A 16,743-nucleotide genomic window follows, 5' to 3' on the forward strand; every position below is an offset into this window, starting at 1 on the left:
GTCAGTGCTATCAGTAGTAAATAATTGGTCCCCATAATAATTAGAATCTGGAATTCTTTGTCAAAAGAAAAGTCAATGTTAAAGAAAAATATGAATTTTATTGTCATACTGATTTTCCTAAAGTACTATTACTATTCTATATGAAGATATTGACGAGCAAAAATACCTGTTGATCTGGTATATAAAAAATGACAAACAGTTTTCTATAGGGATCTGGCCACCTTTTTCACTTTGCATCTGTGTTAACGTTTATGCAGGGGATAATAAAGTTTGTTTTGTGTACAAAATGACCCCACACACAACACACAGTTCAATGAAGTCAGTACAAGCAATCTGAGCAATTCAAAATGGGTTGCTTTGTAGTATTTTGTTATCAAATGAGACACTCCTACAGTGAGAGATAAGTAAATATCCGTCTTAGTGAAATGTCTTGCACCAAGTAATTTGGCCTGATGGGAAAACATATGGAAATCATAATCATGTAGAAGTTGAAAGCACAGGTAAACCCCGTTTTAACGCAATGATCAGGGTCCAAAGAATAACATCGTGATATAATCATGATTGCATTAACATATTTTTTAAAAACTTCACCATATAAAATGTGTATTTAAATTTTTAACTAACTTCTTGATCATATATTGTTTGTTTTGGGTAAATTTCGGAATTTAAGGCAATATTATAGTCAGTGGTGGGATTAAAAATCTGCTAGGGATACGAATAATCAGCTTTTCCAAGAGCATATATTCAGGATGTTGAAAAGAGAGGTCACCTTAAATTGAAAAATAGGAGCCATGCTGCCATCGCGTTATAATAAATCGCATTATAACGGGTTTTAGCTGTACTGATAAAAGCTTTGAAAAATTACAAAAGACAATTTTCACAGATACAGATATTATATCAAATGTCTCTACATTAAATGCAATATTCACTGTTATACTACATAGAAACTGCAAAACGGCTTAAATAATAACCAATACCCAGAGGAAGGAAAATGACTGCAGTTATACATTTGGATCAGTCTTATTTTGTCTACTGACAATCTATCTATTCAAAGGTGGTCTGCTTCCAAATTCAACCAAACTCTTCTCTTGTTGTGCCTGTATCTCTACTCCCAACTTTTTAACTTTACTACAATGTTTTACTTCTTTAATTGTAGCAATGCTATCAATGGGTTTTCTAGTAAAATGTTTATGACTTAAAACTAAAACTGTTTCATATATAACTTTGTTTTCAACATACCTGTATCATAATTTAAAATCATCATCTATAAACTAAACTTTTATATTGAGATAGTAAAATTTACAGTGTACAAGAAGTAGCACTGAAATTAAAATCAATTATTAAATCAGGTAAATCTATATCTTTTTATTTCTTTGTCTATATATATACACATATATATATATATATATATATATATATATATATATATATATATATATATATATATATATATATATATATATATATATAGATATAGATATATATATATATATATATATATATATATATATATATATATATATATATATATATATATATATATATATATATATATATATATATATATATATATATATAGGTATCCTACACCTTCATTATAGCATGTTAAGTGTATTTCACCAAATTTTGTTTTATTTGTTATTTGTGGAGACAGTCTTTCCCTGGGTGATCAGAGACATGTAAACTAATATTTTAAGGAACCACAGTGATACAGGAAAGTTGGAAAAAATGAAAGTAGAAGAGTGGTCTCCAGCAGACAAATCAGCACAGTATTAGTTTAGAGGAATTTGGAGTAGACTACCTGGGGATAGACCATGTAGATGCACTAAAATGGTGACTGAAATGAGACCTTAACCAACAAATATAATGCATTAGGTAATCGATCTGTGTATTGATGCAATGCATCTTACAAAATCAATGGAAACAACATCAGGAGATTTTAGTCATGCCAAAAACCAGGACACTGGCTTTCCATGTGTACTATTGGTGAAACTTTGTACAAAATTTCACATATCTTAGGCTTTTCGAATTTATGTCAAAAAAGTCTGTCACCTTGGAAATCTTGATTAAAACTCAAAAAATATCTTTGGAAATTGGAACTCATCACATGCACAGGAGCTTTTCCACAAATGATAAAATGAAGAAAACATTAGATTAGTTCAAACGTGTTGAAACACTGTGTGAAAAAGTATCAAGGATATCCTGTACTGATGCTGGATGTAACCAAACACTGGTATTAGTAATGGCTTGTTATTATCATGTTTTTTCTCCTTGATTTAACCAATTTTTTAATAATTTGTTCCTACATACAATTGTGATTATGACTGTAAATTAATGGAAAAGGATCTGTAATGAGTGAATGCATGTAAGTATGTTTATAAGATGCATAACATTACAATATGCATTGATGCATGTCAGTCTATACCCATGAGTATGTAGGCACCAAATCTATATACCGTATTTATACTAATGGTTTCAACCGACCCATCCAAACCTTTATACATGTATTGCAGCTTTTGATAACCAACTATAAATCACACAACAAATTACAGATGAGACTGGGGTATGTATGCAGTAGAGTGTACAAACCTGTATAACCTCTCCAATGAAGAAGGAAGCTACCCACGTAATGAGAATAATTTCTGCCGCTGAAATCTGTGACTTCAGCTTGCTGATCAGAACGTAACTGTACAGGAGGAGAAAGGCTATGAAGGATATCTGAAATAAGATAGTTCTTTTCTTATTCCATCTTTGAGACAAGTACTTCTTGCCCTCTACTTTGTAAATATATAAGATAGTGCACATGGCCTAAATTGATTCCTCTTTAAAGCTGGCAGATTATCTTCCAGTAATTTGTTTTTATTTTGTTAAGAAAATGAGAAAACAAAAATGTTATTACTATCTTTGAGTTTAAAACAAGTTGTATGAATTTTGGAATTACAAAGTGCTCATTTACTTTTGGACTAAAAACACTACATTGAGATTATTGAGAACTCATGGAAAGACATTTTGGATTACACCAATGTGGTACATCAGGACATTCAAAACTATTTGAATTTGTTCAGATCATTCGATATTCCTGGAAATTATGATAGGATATTTAGGATTATTTGGGACTTAATTCACAATAATGTGTCTTTTGAATTTTGAAGAGAGACTGATAGAAGAGGAGGAAATATTAACACAATCTACAGAAACTACTAATTGAAACATTGCCAAGTAACTGCCTGATATAGTAGAACTGCCATGACACTAACATGATGCTGAAACTTTTATTCGGTTCAAGAAAGGGAGATATAAAGAGTCCCTCAAAGTGGCTGATGAATTTCTGGCTGAAAAGAATTTCCTGGATTTCAGAAGCACACCCTATCTTCCTTTCTTCAATGAGGGATGAAACAATCTCGTATATTCTTCAGCAATAGCAAGATTTCCAATACACGGGTGTGTTGGACATATTGGATGTCACTTTGGCACCATTTTAGTTTATGACCAACAAGACACTATATGACAATAAGACTGGAAGAAGCTCCTTGCTGATATGATTTTGTTTTTAAGGAGTATCTACAGACCTTATGTTTTTAGGGAGTTGTTGTTGTTGTGGGGCTTAACGCCATTTTTCAGCACACAATAGGCTATGCATGGCAGCCAGTATTAATGGTGGAGGAAGAACCTGGGAAAAGCCCGGGAAGAACCACCGACCCACGTGAAGCTACTGGCAACTCGGCCACTATTTCAATTTTGGACCAACTAGACAACATAGGTCTTTTGGTAAAAACAAAAAGGTTTGGTTCTTCATTCATCTAGGGGAAGTAATGAGAGAATTTTCTAGATGATGCTTATGGTGGCCATGATGTAATCGCAATGACAAAATTAGCACCATTTTCATGTCTAATGAACTAGACATCGTAAGTAGTCTTTCATTGATGATGTTGATACGACCATTCATTTAAGGTTTGGAAATATCTTTTTTGCGCCTTAAACAGTAATAGCAAGATTTTCAGGAGGGCAATTGCATCAGCCATATTTGATATCTGAGGGGCACCATTTTCATTTAGGACCAACTAGACATTATAACTATTTCCGTGAAAACCCCAATGCTAATATGACCATCCATTCAGAATTGGCAATAAAAGGACTTTCAAGATTGCTGATAGAGTCACCATAATGGATGTCCTTGCAGGAAAGTTTTCACTTAAGATCAAGAAGACCATGGAATGAATGTATTCTTCAAGTTTCATGGTCATCCTCCATCCATGAAATGAATGTGTCTTTCAAGTTTCATGAACCGCTCCTGTGGCCTAGTGGTATATAGCAGGAAAGATATACTTACCTCTGAAGATCACATATACATGTATAAGCTTATGAAATCATTTCTGATTTACTCCTTTTCCTTATAACACCCTAAATTTTGTTTTACCAATGCTTAAACTGCTATTTTGCAAGTGGTCTGCTCTTTTTCACTTCTTTCAGTTACAATAATTATTTTCTCCAGCGTTAAAATTTGTCTCTTTTTAGTTGGAGGTACTTACGTTCTTATTAAGGTACCAGGTGTTAACATTATCAGTGCTCAGTTGTAACATTGACTGCAAAGAAGGTGTTGACTAGAATTTGGGGAAATATGAAAAATCTATACATTGACATTATTTACCTAACAATTGATGAAATAAAGAAAATAGGTATCTCATCCAGAAACAGAATAATTTACTCAGAGACAAAATTCAACGGCTTAATTCAAAGAAGACATACAGGAATTAACTCTAAAAACAAAGTGTGTAACCCAGTTGCACCAACTTGAATAGACGACAGCTTGGTGACTGGGATGTAATCACTGTAACATCGGGGTAAAAAACAACAAACATCAAACTCCTTTACCACTATCAATTGAATCCCGCAAACAATTTTCACTTGCTGGTTTCATAGACAAAGACCTTATTCACCCTCGAGTAATACGGATTAACTCTAAAGATAAAACAATACACATGACTACTACTTTAATTTCGGCACTACAATGGCATAATTCACAACATGTACATTAGCCTGGTTTATGGATTGTACTATCTTGCACTATATACAGACTGGTTGCCAAATGCCAGACCCATTTTAAAAAAAAATCATAACAATCTTTACTATTCAAGTGGTCTCTGTTACAAATGATTACATAAAGATCACTAGTGTCTGTCTCATGATACGGTTATTCATAGGGATACTATGTCCAACTTGTACATATGTGTGTTAGAAATGAAATGGCCAGAAACCAGGCTAAGTGCTGGAATAATCTACATGTACGTCTGTCTGGTTTACAATATAAAATACAAACACTATAAGCATATCTAAAATATATTTCCGATATTGGTAGCCAGCTTATTTATTTTTTTTTTTTTAGAATGGTGTTAGGGGTCATTATTACAGGGAAGAAATAACGGGCAGCGGAATTTATGTCTGTTTTTGTGATGTCGTCATAGCCATGGCAAAATGCATTTTTTGCCAAGATTTCATGGTTCCTAGTTGCGTTCAGCAGCTTGTTGCTCATGACAGAGCATTTAAATAATACAATCGATCCTTGCATTATGATTGTGGTCAGAAATGACAAGTGGTCGCTCATGGCATGAGGTCGTTCATAACAGGTTATACTATATATATATATATATATATATATATATATATATATATATATATATATATATATATATATATATATATATATATATATATATATACATGTACATACATTCAATGCAAACCTGCTAACACAGTCATGGCATGGCTCTCGAAATTTTGTATATTCATTCACACATGAAAAACAATTGATCAAATTATTTAAAATAGTGTACAAATAATCGATTATCATTATGGGGAAGAGATCGGGTATGAATTCGAATTTAATATGATTGTGGCATAGTCCCTGAAATTTTAAGTACAAGAAATAGTGTGTAAAACATTTATTATCATTTTGGGGAAGAGTTCGCATATGAATTTAAATATAATACGATCGTGGCGTAGTTTCTGAAATCCAACAATATCACCAGGTTCTTGATGTGTTATGCCAACATAAAAATTATCGGAAATGTTACTTTTTACTGGCCCATGCGTAAAGCCAGTAAGTCATCTTTGTGATTGTCTTCAATTAATTCTGTATAAAATCGTTACTCAAACAATAGCCAACATGTGTTTCTTTAACTGCATATACAACCAAACAGCAGACAATGCGGTGGTTGATAAAAGATTCTCACAATTTAATAAACATCAAAAAGCAAGAGTCGCCAATATGTTTGCTGGGCTTGGTGGTGTTATTAAATAAAATCAGGTGACCAGTACATGATGTCTACTTTATTAGCTGGAAATTGAAAGGGTATAAAATTGTACATGTGTTCAGCATTAAACAATTTATAAAAGTGACTCGTGACCATTGCGAGCCTACCGTACTTAGTTTTCGGGTTTTACATGTGTGTGGGGTTTACTTATGAACTCGTTATTAATTTCCTATTTTTGTATAAAAATATTTTGCCATTATGGAAAAGCAAATTCACAAATGCAATTCGTTCTCTGCACTTTGTGCAAAAAATTATTATTTATTTATTACTGATAAAAGATTCTCACAACTTAATAAACATAAAAAACAAGATCCGCCAACATGTTTGCTGGGCTTGGTGGTGCTATTAGATGCAATCAGTTAACCAGTAAATAATGTCTGCTTTATTAGCTGAAAATTGAAAGGATATGAAACTGTGCATGCGTTCAGCTAACATTTTTTTATATAAAATTGACTCATGACCATTGCAGGACTACTGCACTTAATTCTCGGGTTTTACATGGGTATGGTGTTTGTTTATGAACTCAGTATTAATTTCCTATTTTTTTAAAAAATATTTTACCGTTATGGAAAAGCAAGTTACAAACGCAAGTCGTTCTCTGCACTTTGCGCAATGATTAGTATAGTATTTTTCACATGTTTCTTTTGATATTCATAAAGTCTGAAGTAAACGTTATATGCATGCTCAAAGCATGTGTTGATTGGTAATTATTCTTGCTGTAGTTGTTCAAATGAATAGACATACAAACATTAATTATTGGAAATTTGCAATGGATAAATGAACACAGGAACGCATATGAGAACATTTTAGCAGCATGATATTTGTACAGACACAGTTCATAGACCCTGGAACGTAATGAACCATACATGTGCTTCGTCTCTCTTAACCTTATTTAGCTGTGATTTTTTCCCATTGAATTCAGGCACATAATGATGTGTGACAAAATTATTGAATAGTTTAAATATGTATGCAATTTTTGCAATGGATTTACATATATTATGGATAATTTTCAAGCCTCGGTGATACGATATCAGACGGCCAGTAAACAATGTTGATACTCTGTTCATGATATATATTAGATGTTGAGTTGAGACACAATTATCTGGGACAAAATTATTGAACATTGTAAATATGTGTGTAATTTTTCAATGGAATTACATGCATTATGGATGAACTGCATGCTTCGACGGCACGATAGTAAACGGTGTTGATACCCTATTCATCATATACATTAGACGTGAATACACATATATGTGCCAGTGAGTTGTTATCTGAAAAAAGTAAAATACTGTAAAACCCCGCATTAGCACGACCCATGTTATCACGTTATAGCAGGTTTCCACTGTTTACACACACACACACACACACACACACACACTGGACCAAAAGTTATATCCACAGAAATCAATGCTTGGTATTTTCATCTGCAGTCACCTTGAACTTGAGGCAGAAAGCAAGTTTAAGGTCTATCATACACTGTGTATGCATGTTATATAAATTGTTAAAGTTTCATTTCATGAAAAAAATCTTCACTGGTTGAAATATTATGTCTTAGTCAAGGTGACAATTCATTTTAAGACAAGGGGCTACAATGTGACATGCAGCACACTGTCTATACATTTAATGACTAAAGACTCGTTATACTATGATTATTGATTTTCATTTTATTCTCAAGATAGTTATAGAAGACAAAGAAATAGTTTCTCTTTCCATGACCTCGACTGTGAAGCAGACAGAGTAGGTATGGTACATGATACATTTTCAAGTCCTGGCATTATGTTGGCTAAAGTTTTGTATTATCACTGCTTTAAAAGGTACAGTCGATAGGACAATACAAGTCACATATCTGAATGTCCCTTGCTATGACCTTGAGGATGGGGTTGTGGTGCAAACACCATCTAAACATGAGACATAATCAGATGAAGTTGAATTCAAATACCTACAGTATTTCAAATGTAATACTCAAGACAAGGATACAAATCACAGACATATATCTGGATTTGAACTTGTAACTGGTGGCATGGCTATGATATGAAACACATGGTCATGTCATCAGTATTATTAAAATGCATTCATGAGAATGGTCCAGTTATACATTGTATATTTAAGACATACCACATTATGCATGAAAATAATAACAGGTGCTCTGTAGAAAATCTGGAATTTCTCGAATCCAGTCAGGGTTAGGTCACCATTTTTTTTAGGTTTCGAATTGCTATCTGATTGGTCATTTGAAGCTGGACACACTTTACTGAAATAAAAAAATTCAATATTTGGGGTTATTCATCAATTACTTCATATTTTTAAGTAAATTAAATGAGGAATGCCAATTGCAATGTTCTCTCATTCTTATGAAAGTATGACACTATCTGCCAATGTTACATAGCTGAGTAAAATAAATAAATCCTGTATGCATATATTCAATGACATCTGACGTTGTAATTATACCTATAATTTCTATAATGACAGTGTAATTTGAGGCAGTTTTAATACTGCAAAAGCATTATTTTCTGTTAGAGAGATTTAATATTCACCACAAATATCGATGTAAATCTAAGATTATATCTTTCTAGAATGAAGTGACACATTTTTTATATAAATGACTGGCACTTGACAGTCTTGTCATGTGACCCCATCCCTGCCTGTGACATTTCCCTAAGGGTTAATAACATAACTGCAAAGTTTTATCATAATATCTACTGAGGTTATAAAGCCAAAGCTAAGGAAACAAGCCAATGATTTTACATTATGGTTTGTTGTAATTTTGACATTGAGAACATGTGAATCAACTAGAAAACTTCAAGTCAAGTTATACAAGTAAAGTTTCATTCAAATATCCTCAGCAGTACAAATATTATACCTTTATATAGAAAGAGGTCAAAGATTTACATTTTCTCTTGCCATGATCTTGGCTTTAATGCAGATGACATCATGCCTCAGACAGACAGACAGGCAGACAAACAGATAGATAATGTCCACGAACATATCCTTACAGCATCAAAAGTTCTAGTCCTGACAATATTAAAAGTCATTCATTAACCTCATTTTCCTTGCCAATGATATCCATAGACAAAAGCATAACTAATATGCATAGATCTCGCTCAATTGAATTTAAGCATATTCTTCATGATAGAAACCTATCAGACAAGTTTTCCCACAATTATATAATAATTATAGCGATAAAAAAACCTATCAAGATCTAATGTAAATTAGCATATTAATATACATACATACATACATACATTTATATATATATGGAAAACCTGAAACCATGATGATATAAGTTTCTTTACCCAGCTAGTAAGATGAAGTGGAGTCTGGTCTTTTTAAGTTGTTGATCATCAAACTTTACTATTTTTATTGTGTGCTCTGAGAATCATAATTTTGTTATCTGAGTTTGCTTAAAAGTAGGTTCTGAGTTTTGTTTCATCTGACTTTAACTGTTTATGCCATAATAAGAATAATGACAATTATGCTCACAAACAAAGGGATAGTAGGAATTATGCTCTAATTTTCATAACCTTCAAATACTGATGATATTAACGTGACAGACGTACTTTCAATACCATATAACATAACTTTCTGCATGCAGAACAAAAACACATGAAATAATTATGTAGTTATGCGGTACAATACTGTATCTACTTAAAATTAATTTATTATTATGTTGTACATCATTTCATAGCAAATCAAAATATTGATATGACCCTCAAAACCTAAACGATCTAATATCTTGTTATTGTAATCCAACAAAAATTTAATACCCAACCACTGTGATTCACAAAACAACACCAAACTTTTTATTATTATATATAATGGATTGACCTTCCTTAGGGATACTTAAATGAAACTGAGTTAATCTTTTCCATCCTTTGATAAGCAAGTTCTTTGTACATGCTTTAACAGGCATATACAATACTCTACTTAACGTTTGTTACTTTTGATTCATCAATTATCACATTGTCCATTTTTTTACACCATGGTTTCCAACCTGTCGGCTGCAGATGCCCAAGGGGGGGTCAACAGGGTTATTAAATAGGGTATGCATTTTCTATATTAATGGAGCCTAACAGTATTACTACTAGGATATGGGGGTCCACACATTTTTTTTTGTTTAAGTTAAGAGTGTCTCATACTCAAAAATGTTGGGGAAAACTGTCTTATACCCTTTAATACAGCCCTTAGAAATGTAAAGTCTGCAGAGGTATTTTCTGTTTTATCTATTTAAAAACTAAAAGATGTTTCGATTAGATATTTCTCCTTAGGTGATGTTAGCCATTTTTTAACAGCTGAAGATGAAACATTTTAAATAGATTATTGGTCCAAGTAAAAACAAAGTCACCCTTATATTCATTGATTACTGCTTCTGTTTCAGGATTAGTTAATAATGTATGCACGTATAATTTAATTCTTAGGTCATTGTTGTCTGTTGGGGTACATGAATATCTTACTTTTTGTAATTCCTTATTTAAGCCACTTTTTACTGTATCACCAGTCTTTTTGTTATGTAAGTGGTGTGTGTGTGATTGGATTTTTAACATACCTTTAACAATTTTTCAGTCATATCCCTACAATATCCGCAGTGTGGCAGTTTATAGTGACGTCTAGCACTGGGACATCATGCCACAGACATGAAGCATGATGTCCCACCCAGTCACATTATCCTGACACCAGGCTGACCAGTCCTAACACTAACCTTTAATGCTGAATGCCTAGTGAGGCAGCTGTTAGTACTATTTTTATAAGTCTTTGGCATGACTTGGCCAGTGTTCGAACCTGCTGCCTCCTTCATCCGAGGCAGACACTCTAACCCTTGGCCATCAGAGTGGAGTTATGTAAGTAGTTTTGGTTAAAGTATAGTTTGGGCCAACATCAATGTTTAATATTACCATCTAAATCATCAACTGGATCTTTAATATTTTTAATAAAATTATCATTCCTATTTAATATTAATATCTATCACTAATTTTTAACGTAAGTGGCTTGATTATGTTATAATGTTTAACATTACCATCATCCATGAAGAGTTTATTTACACACAATCGGTAATACTAACAGGCTTTTTAATATTTATAATAAGAGTAATGTCTTAATTGATAGTGTTCGAAAACCTCTTTCTTGTTACTCATTTGTTCCAAATCTAAGAGTATTGCCATTCGACCTGAATAATCAACATGTACTTAGTGTTGTGATAATCACATGATGTTTCTTTATCAACATATGTTGTTATACTGTGTTGTTATCTAATTTCAATGTAAATCTTTCTCCGCTGTAAAATCATCATACCCAGCAATTTGTGAGCTGTGTTTTTAAATAGGATCACCATTCACTGTATCTACAACTAAATATCATCTTATTTCTACAATTGATTATCAAGCTTTATTCATTCTAATTCATTTGTCATAGACTGTTAACCTTTAAAAATCTGACATATGAATGTTAACATTATCCTTTGCATTCATTTATATTATTGCAAAATATGCACTAAAAGGCATCCTAAATATACATTTTTAAAACTTATGATGCTCAGAATTTGTAATATTGTTGATGCCCCAAGTTGCAATCCAATACCAAAGGTAATATATTCCTCTGATTATTTTTCTAAATTTATAACATTATTTCTTGTCATATATTTAGTAATGTCTAATTCTACATCAATAAAATTAGTTAATTTTCATAAATATTATAACTTTTTTATACTATATAACTGTATATTATACATGGAAGAAATGTTATTTATACATGAGTTGATTGTATTACAAAAGGAAATATAATAAATACTATTAAAATAATTGAATAACGAGCCTGAGTAGGACTACACAATAACATTAACCATAAAAAGAATGGAAATAATATTTTAATTAATTAATCCAAACAAGAAACAACTGATTAAACCGAAATCAAATATAATGATAGCTTGAACAAACACACATTTTAAAATTTTAACTTAATTTTTTTTTAAAAATAAAATTGAATTTTGAAATAACAAATGCCTAAAGTTGCATTTTAATTTTATTCCTTAATAAACGACACTCTTTTTTAAAAAAAAATCTTTTTAATTCCAGTATATCATTAATGATGTTATAAAGCTTTAAAGTTTCCGAGAAAATATTTTAACATTTTGTGGTTCTTTTTAACTTGTAAATATCTTGTAATTTAAAAACATAATTATGAAACTAGTTCTTGCTTCTCTTGTTGTCTAGATTAATACCATATGTAATTTCATAATTTCTATAAACCTTTTTTTTTAAAAAATTGATTCATTGTCCTCTATCAACATAAATATCTTTATTGGAACTTCTAATTCATCAGACCATACGGCAAGGTTGTGCCGTATGTAGATTTCCTACGCATGGAGGTAGTGTTTTTAATTTATCATATGAACATAATTTTTTTAAACTAATCAGTTGCCCAGTTTTTGGTGGAGTTGTTTCTATTTCGTTAGCACATAGGTCAGGTGCATGTAAATTGATTAAGTTTAGTATTTCTCATGGTAGTATTTGTATTTTATTACCAAAAAATATAGGGTATTTCTAAATAAAGATTTCTATTTCTGGTGGTATTATGTATATTGTATTATAATTAGGTCAAGAACCTATATGTGGTGGTATTGCTGTTATTAGCACAGTTTTGATTCAGGGCCAATCTGGCATCATAAGAAGTCTTGCAATGAAAACCCCATGTTAATATGAGCATCCTTTCAGAAAGAGAATCAAAAACACAATTATCCAGGTGACTGCTATGGCAGCCATATATCTTGATGTCTGAGAAGCACCATTTTCATTTAGGACCAATTAGACCTGTGAAAATGTGTACAGTCTTGAGGCAAGTACTTTAGGAGGAGTAGCAATAACAAACTGTGCTAACAGATGGACCGATGGATAGATGAGAGCTGGGCGACAGACAACAGATCATCCCATGAGCTAGCTAATAAAACAATTAGAGCAGTGCCCAAGACAAAAACAATAAAACCATTACAAACATCAAACAAAATTTAAAAATATCAAACAACAAAATCATCACCAGATGATAAACAATTTGAACTAGCAATAATGACCACCGAAATCTGTTAAAAACTGTCACAAATCATGCTATAGAGGATTATGTGTATGATCGTATAAAATAAATATAAGGAAAATGACTTGCAAACCTTTTTTAAAGTATGGGACAACAAATTGCAGATATCCATGGTATGGATCTACATGTAAATACTGATGCAAAATGTAAAATCGCATTAAAATATGCTAATTGAAACATAAATGTAAGGATAATGGAATTAACTGAAAATGGCACCAGTCATACATCCATTGATACAGGTTGGAATTAGAAGAAGCTGTTGAAGTTTTTTCATATAATTAGGCTCTAAATGACTTCTTACACTGAATGAAAATATAATTTGATCAGGAATATGGCCACTAAAATAATTTGCATTCAACATAGAATGGATTAATATTAAAAATAAAGAAAAAGATTGTTTATGCGGTCTGTGTTAGTGGCATTACATCATGCAAACCCTGATGTTAAATTCACAATAAAATTAATAAATCACATTATAATATGAAAATCTGAATGCCAAAATAGCTATTCATGTTTTTGGATAAGAAAATTAAGTATGTCCCTGAAAAATCACTAAGGAGAAAAATGCTGACATGTTAGAAGTATCAGGAAAAAATATCATTTTTATTTTAATTCAAAATATCTCAAGATTTGCATACAAACAGTAGCCAATAACAGGGCAAAATACATGTTGATGTTTGCATAGCTTTAGTACTAATGAACTTTAGAAACAATATGCTATTGATTGCGAAGGAATTAAATAAGGTCATTGACAAGTAAATTTACAACTCAAGAAAAAATCAAATTATTAGCTCGAGAAGGTATTACAATTTAAAATTCTGTTGATATTTTTTATGAATAGTAGAAAAGTTTTATTCATTATTGAATAAATTGGGAAAATCTGATAAAAGTTATGACATTGCACAGAAAAGTTTAGAAAATGTGTAAAATAAACTAGTTTGGTGAATATCATGATATATTTTTAAAACTAATGGTCTGTTGCTTGTTGATGTATCTGATCATTTTAGAAATAGGGGTACTGAATATTATGGCCTAAACCCTGATTATTATTTCAGTTCACCAGGAGTATTGAATGCTTTGTTAAACACAACACAATCTAAATTACAATTACTAACCGATATTTGATTTGCATTTATTTACCGGAAAGAGATTAAGTGGTGGCATTTCAATTTTATAAAAATTATAGCTAATGATTTTATGGTTAGTAATTATCATAAACATAATCAAAATAGTTGGACAATTTATCCTGAATACAATGTGTACGCATCTGACATAGGTAATCTTTACTAATTTCTGAATTTAATTGAAGTTCACGAGATAAATTACCAGATGCTTTTAGAAATAATTATATATTAAAGGTTGATTTGGGGAATCCTAAAAATCTTCCTGTTGTACATAGTTGTGAAAACATTTGCTGTTAAAGAGGAATGGTTACGTAACTACGATGAACTAAGTTAACATAATATCGATGTAGTAAACATATCAATTGTGATAAATTAGTAATGAATTTAATGAATAAAGATAAATATAACATTATATCCATACCTTCATATTGAAGTAACAAAAGTGCTTACAGTACTAGAGTTTAATCAAGAAAACTAATGGTGTCATATATTTAAATCAATGGCAATCTAAGAACATAATTTGACTGAATTTGAGAAATGAACAACCTAAGAAAAAGAACTAATACTAAGCTAGTTAGACCTGATACAATGATAAAATTAGGCCACCAATAAAAAGTCCTTGATTTATCCGTTGTTTTCACATGATGTCACAAAACGTGTGTACTTCCATATCTGCCATTTTTATTCTCTAGCCACACAAACCAGCACCTACCAACATTGTTTATCCTACATAATAATGAAGGTATGTTTCATTTTGTGCACAAGGATATAATATTACGTCACACTCCCTTGTACATGTCAACTTCACGAGACCAAATGCGTGACTTTTCCCCCTTTTTTCTTCAAGTAAAGCATTGAAATTTCAACCGTCTTTGTTATTCTTTCATAACAAATAGATCCATCAATAAATAGACGCATAAGCAAATGGATACAAAAACAAGTAAAAACATGTAACGATTTTGAATTTACATGGGATGAAATCAATCATCTGATTATAGTTCAAGCTAAAAAGCCAATTGTTAATATATATTTTTTCATATTTCTAAAGTATTTCAAGAGTAATCAGTTTTGACATTTGGTACAAAGTCATACTAAGTTAGGCTAAACTAAGGTTTAATTTTAGACGAAACTTCTTTGAACTGTTATCGCTTTCATAAAATATCATCCTACATCCATCATCTCCACCACAAATACAATATTTGACCGTACGAATTAAAACTGGTTTGTCAACTGTATTTGGCATATGCACATTTTTGCAAAAAGTATTTGTGCATAAACGTTTTGGCATAATACACATGCTATGAAATTATATTTCCATAACTGTTATTGTATCCCGAAGATTATTGTCTGGAATCACTCTCTCAAAGATACAAACTTAGGGACATCACACAAAACACATTTTTTTAAAAAGAAGATATTGTCTGTATAAAAAAATAACTATTTCTATTTAATAGCAATATGCACGATTATGGTTTAACTTCACTCTTCTGTCTTTCGATACAAGCCAGGTAACTTAGTTTTATTTTTATTTTCGTGCTATAGGGGCACATAATTTTAAGTATAATCTATGTATCGATTTGATTAAGTAAATATCCTAATCGACAATTAAATTAGATTCTTATGTTGAATATACGTGATGGCTGGTGTTCATAAAGGTTTGTTAGGGACTCAAAATGGCAGCGCAAGGTACGCGTTTGTTGCATTGTGGCTATCTGCTTACAAAATCGTGACGTCTGTGAAAACAACCCATACCCAGAAAATATATTTACGGAACAATTCAGAGATGTCCATAGTGTTTAATCAAAATTAATGCTAAACTGACCAATTTATTGTGGCCAATCAATACTGGACTTTATTATAATAACTTTAAAGCAGGATATACAAAAAACTGTTTAATTACTACAAACAGCCTCTGATAGTTTAATAGTATGTATAAAAACTGATAATATGTATGATGATGTGAAAAACATTGGTTCATTATTTAATACATGTTTATCCAAGTAATCAACTTTTATATAGTACAAAGAATAAAAAAGTTGTTGGTCAATTTAAAGATGAATGTAATGAAAACTAATAATACAATCTGTTGCTTTAGCCCGTTACCTCATAGAGTGTATGGTGTTTTAGCCCTTCGATATACAGGTAGCAAAGTTACCCAGTGCAGTGTGTTATAAACAGAACACGTGTAACCTATTCGACTCCATAAAAATAGGCCTGTCTGTTAACTGTTA

The 16,743-nt window shown here is 31.4% G+C and overlaps 1 protein-coding gene across 1 annotated transcript in view; it reads right to left on the reverse strand.

Moving 5' to 3' along the window:
* Positions 1-16,743, reverse strand: part of LOC149770815 (transient receptor potential cation channel subfamily M member-like 2) — a gene marked incomplete at its 3' end in the record, with an annotated part of 128,969 nt that overhangs the window by 26,986 nt on the left and 85,240 nt on the right. Inside the window, exons 18-19 of the mRNA XM_089949083.1 lie at positions 8,427-8,562; positions 2,590-2,718 (exon numbers count right to left, since the gene is read on the reverse strand). Coding sequence (XP_089805209.1) covers positions 2,590-2,718; positions 8,427-8,562 — 265 coding nt within the window. The remainder of the gene's footprint in view (positions 1-2,589; positions 2,719-8,426; positions 8,563-16,743) is intronic.

Source organism: Sinohyriopsis cumingii, unplaced genomic scaffold (genome assembly GCF_028554795.1).
Source record: "Sinohyriopsis cumingii isolate HCF-2022 unplaced genomic scaffold, ASM2855479v2 utg002282l, whole genome shotgun sequence".
NCBI classification, from domain to species: Eukaryota; Metazoa; Mollusca; class Bivalvia; order Unionida; family Unionidae; genus Sinohyriopsis; species Sinohyriopsis cumingii.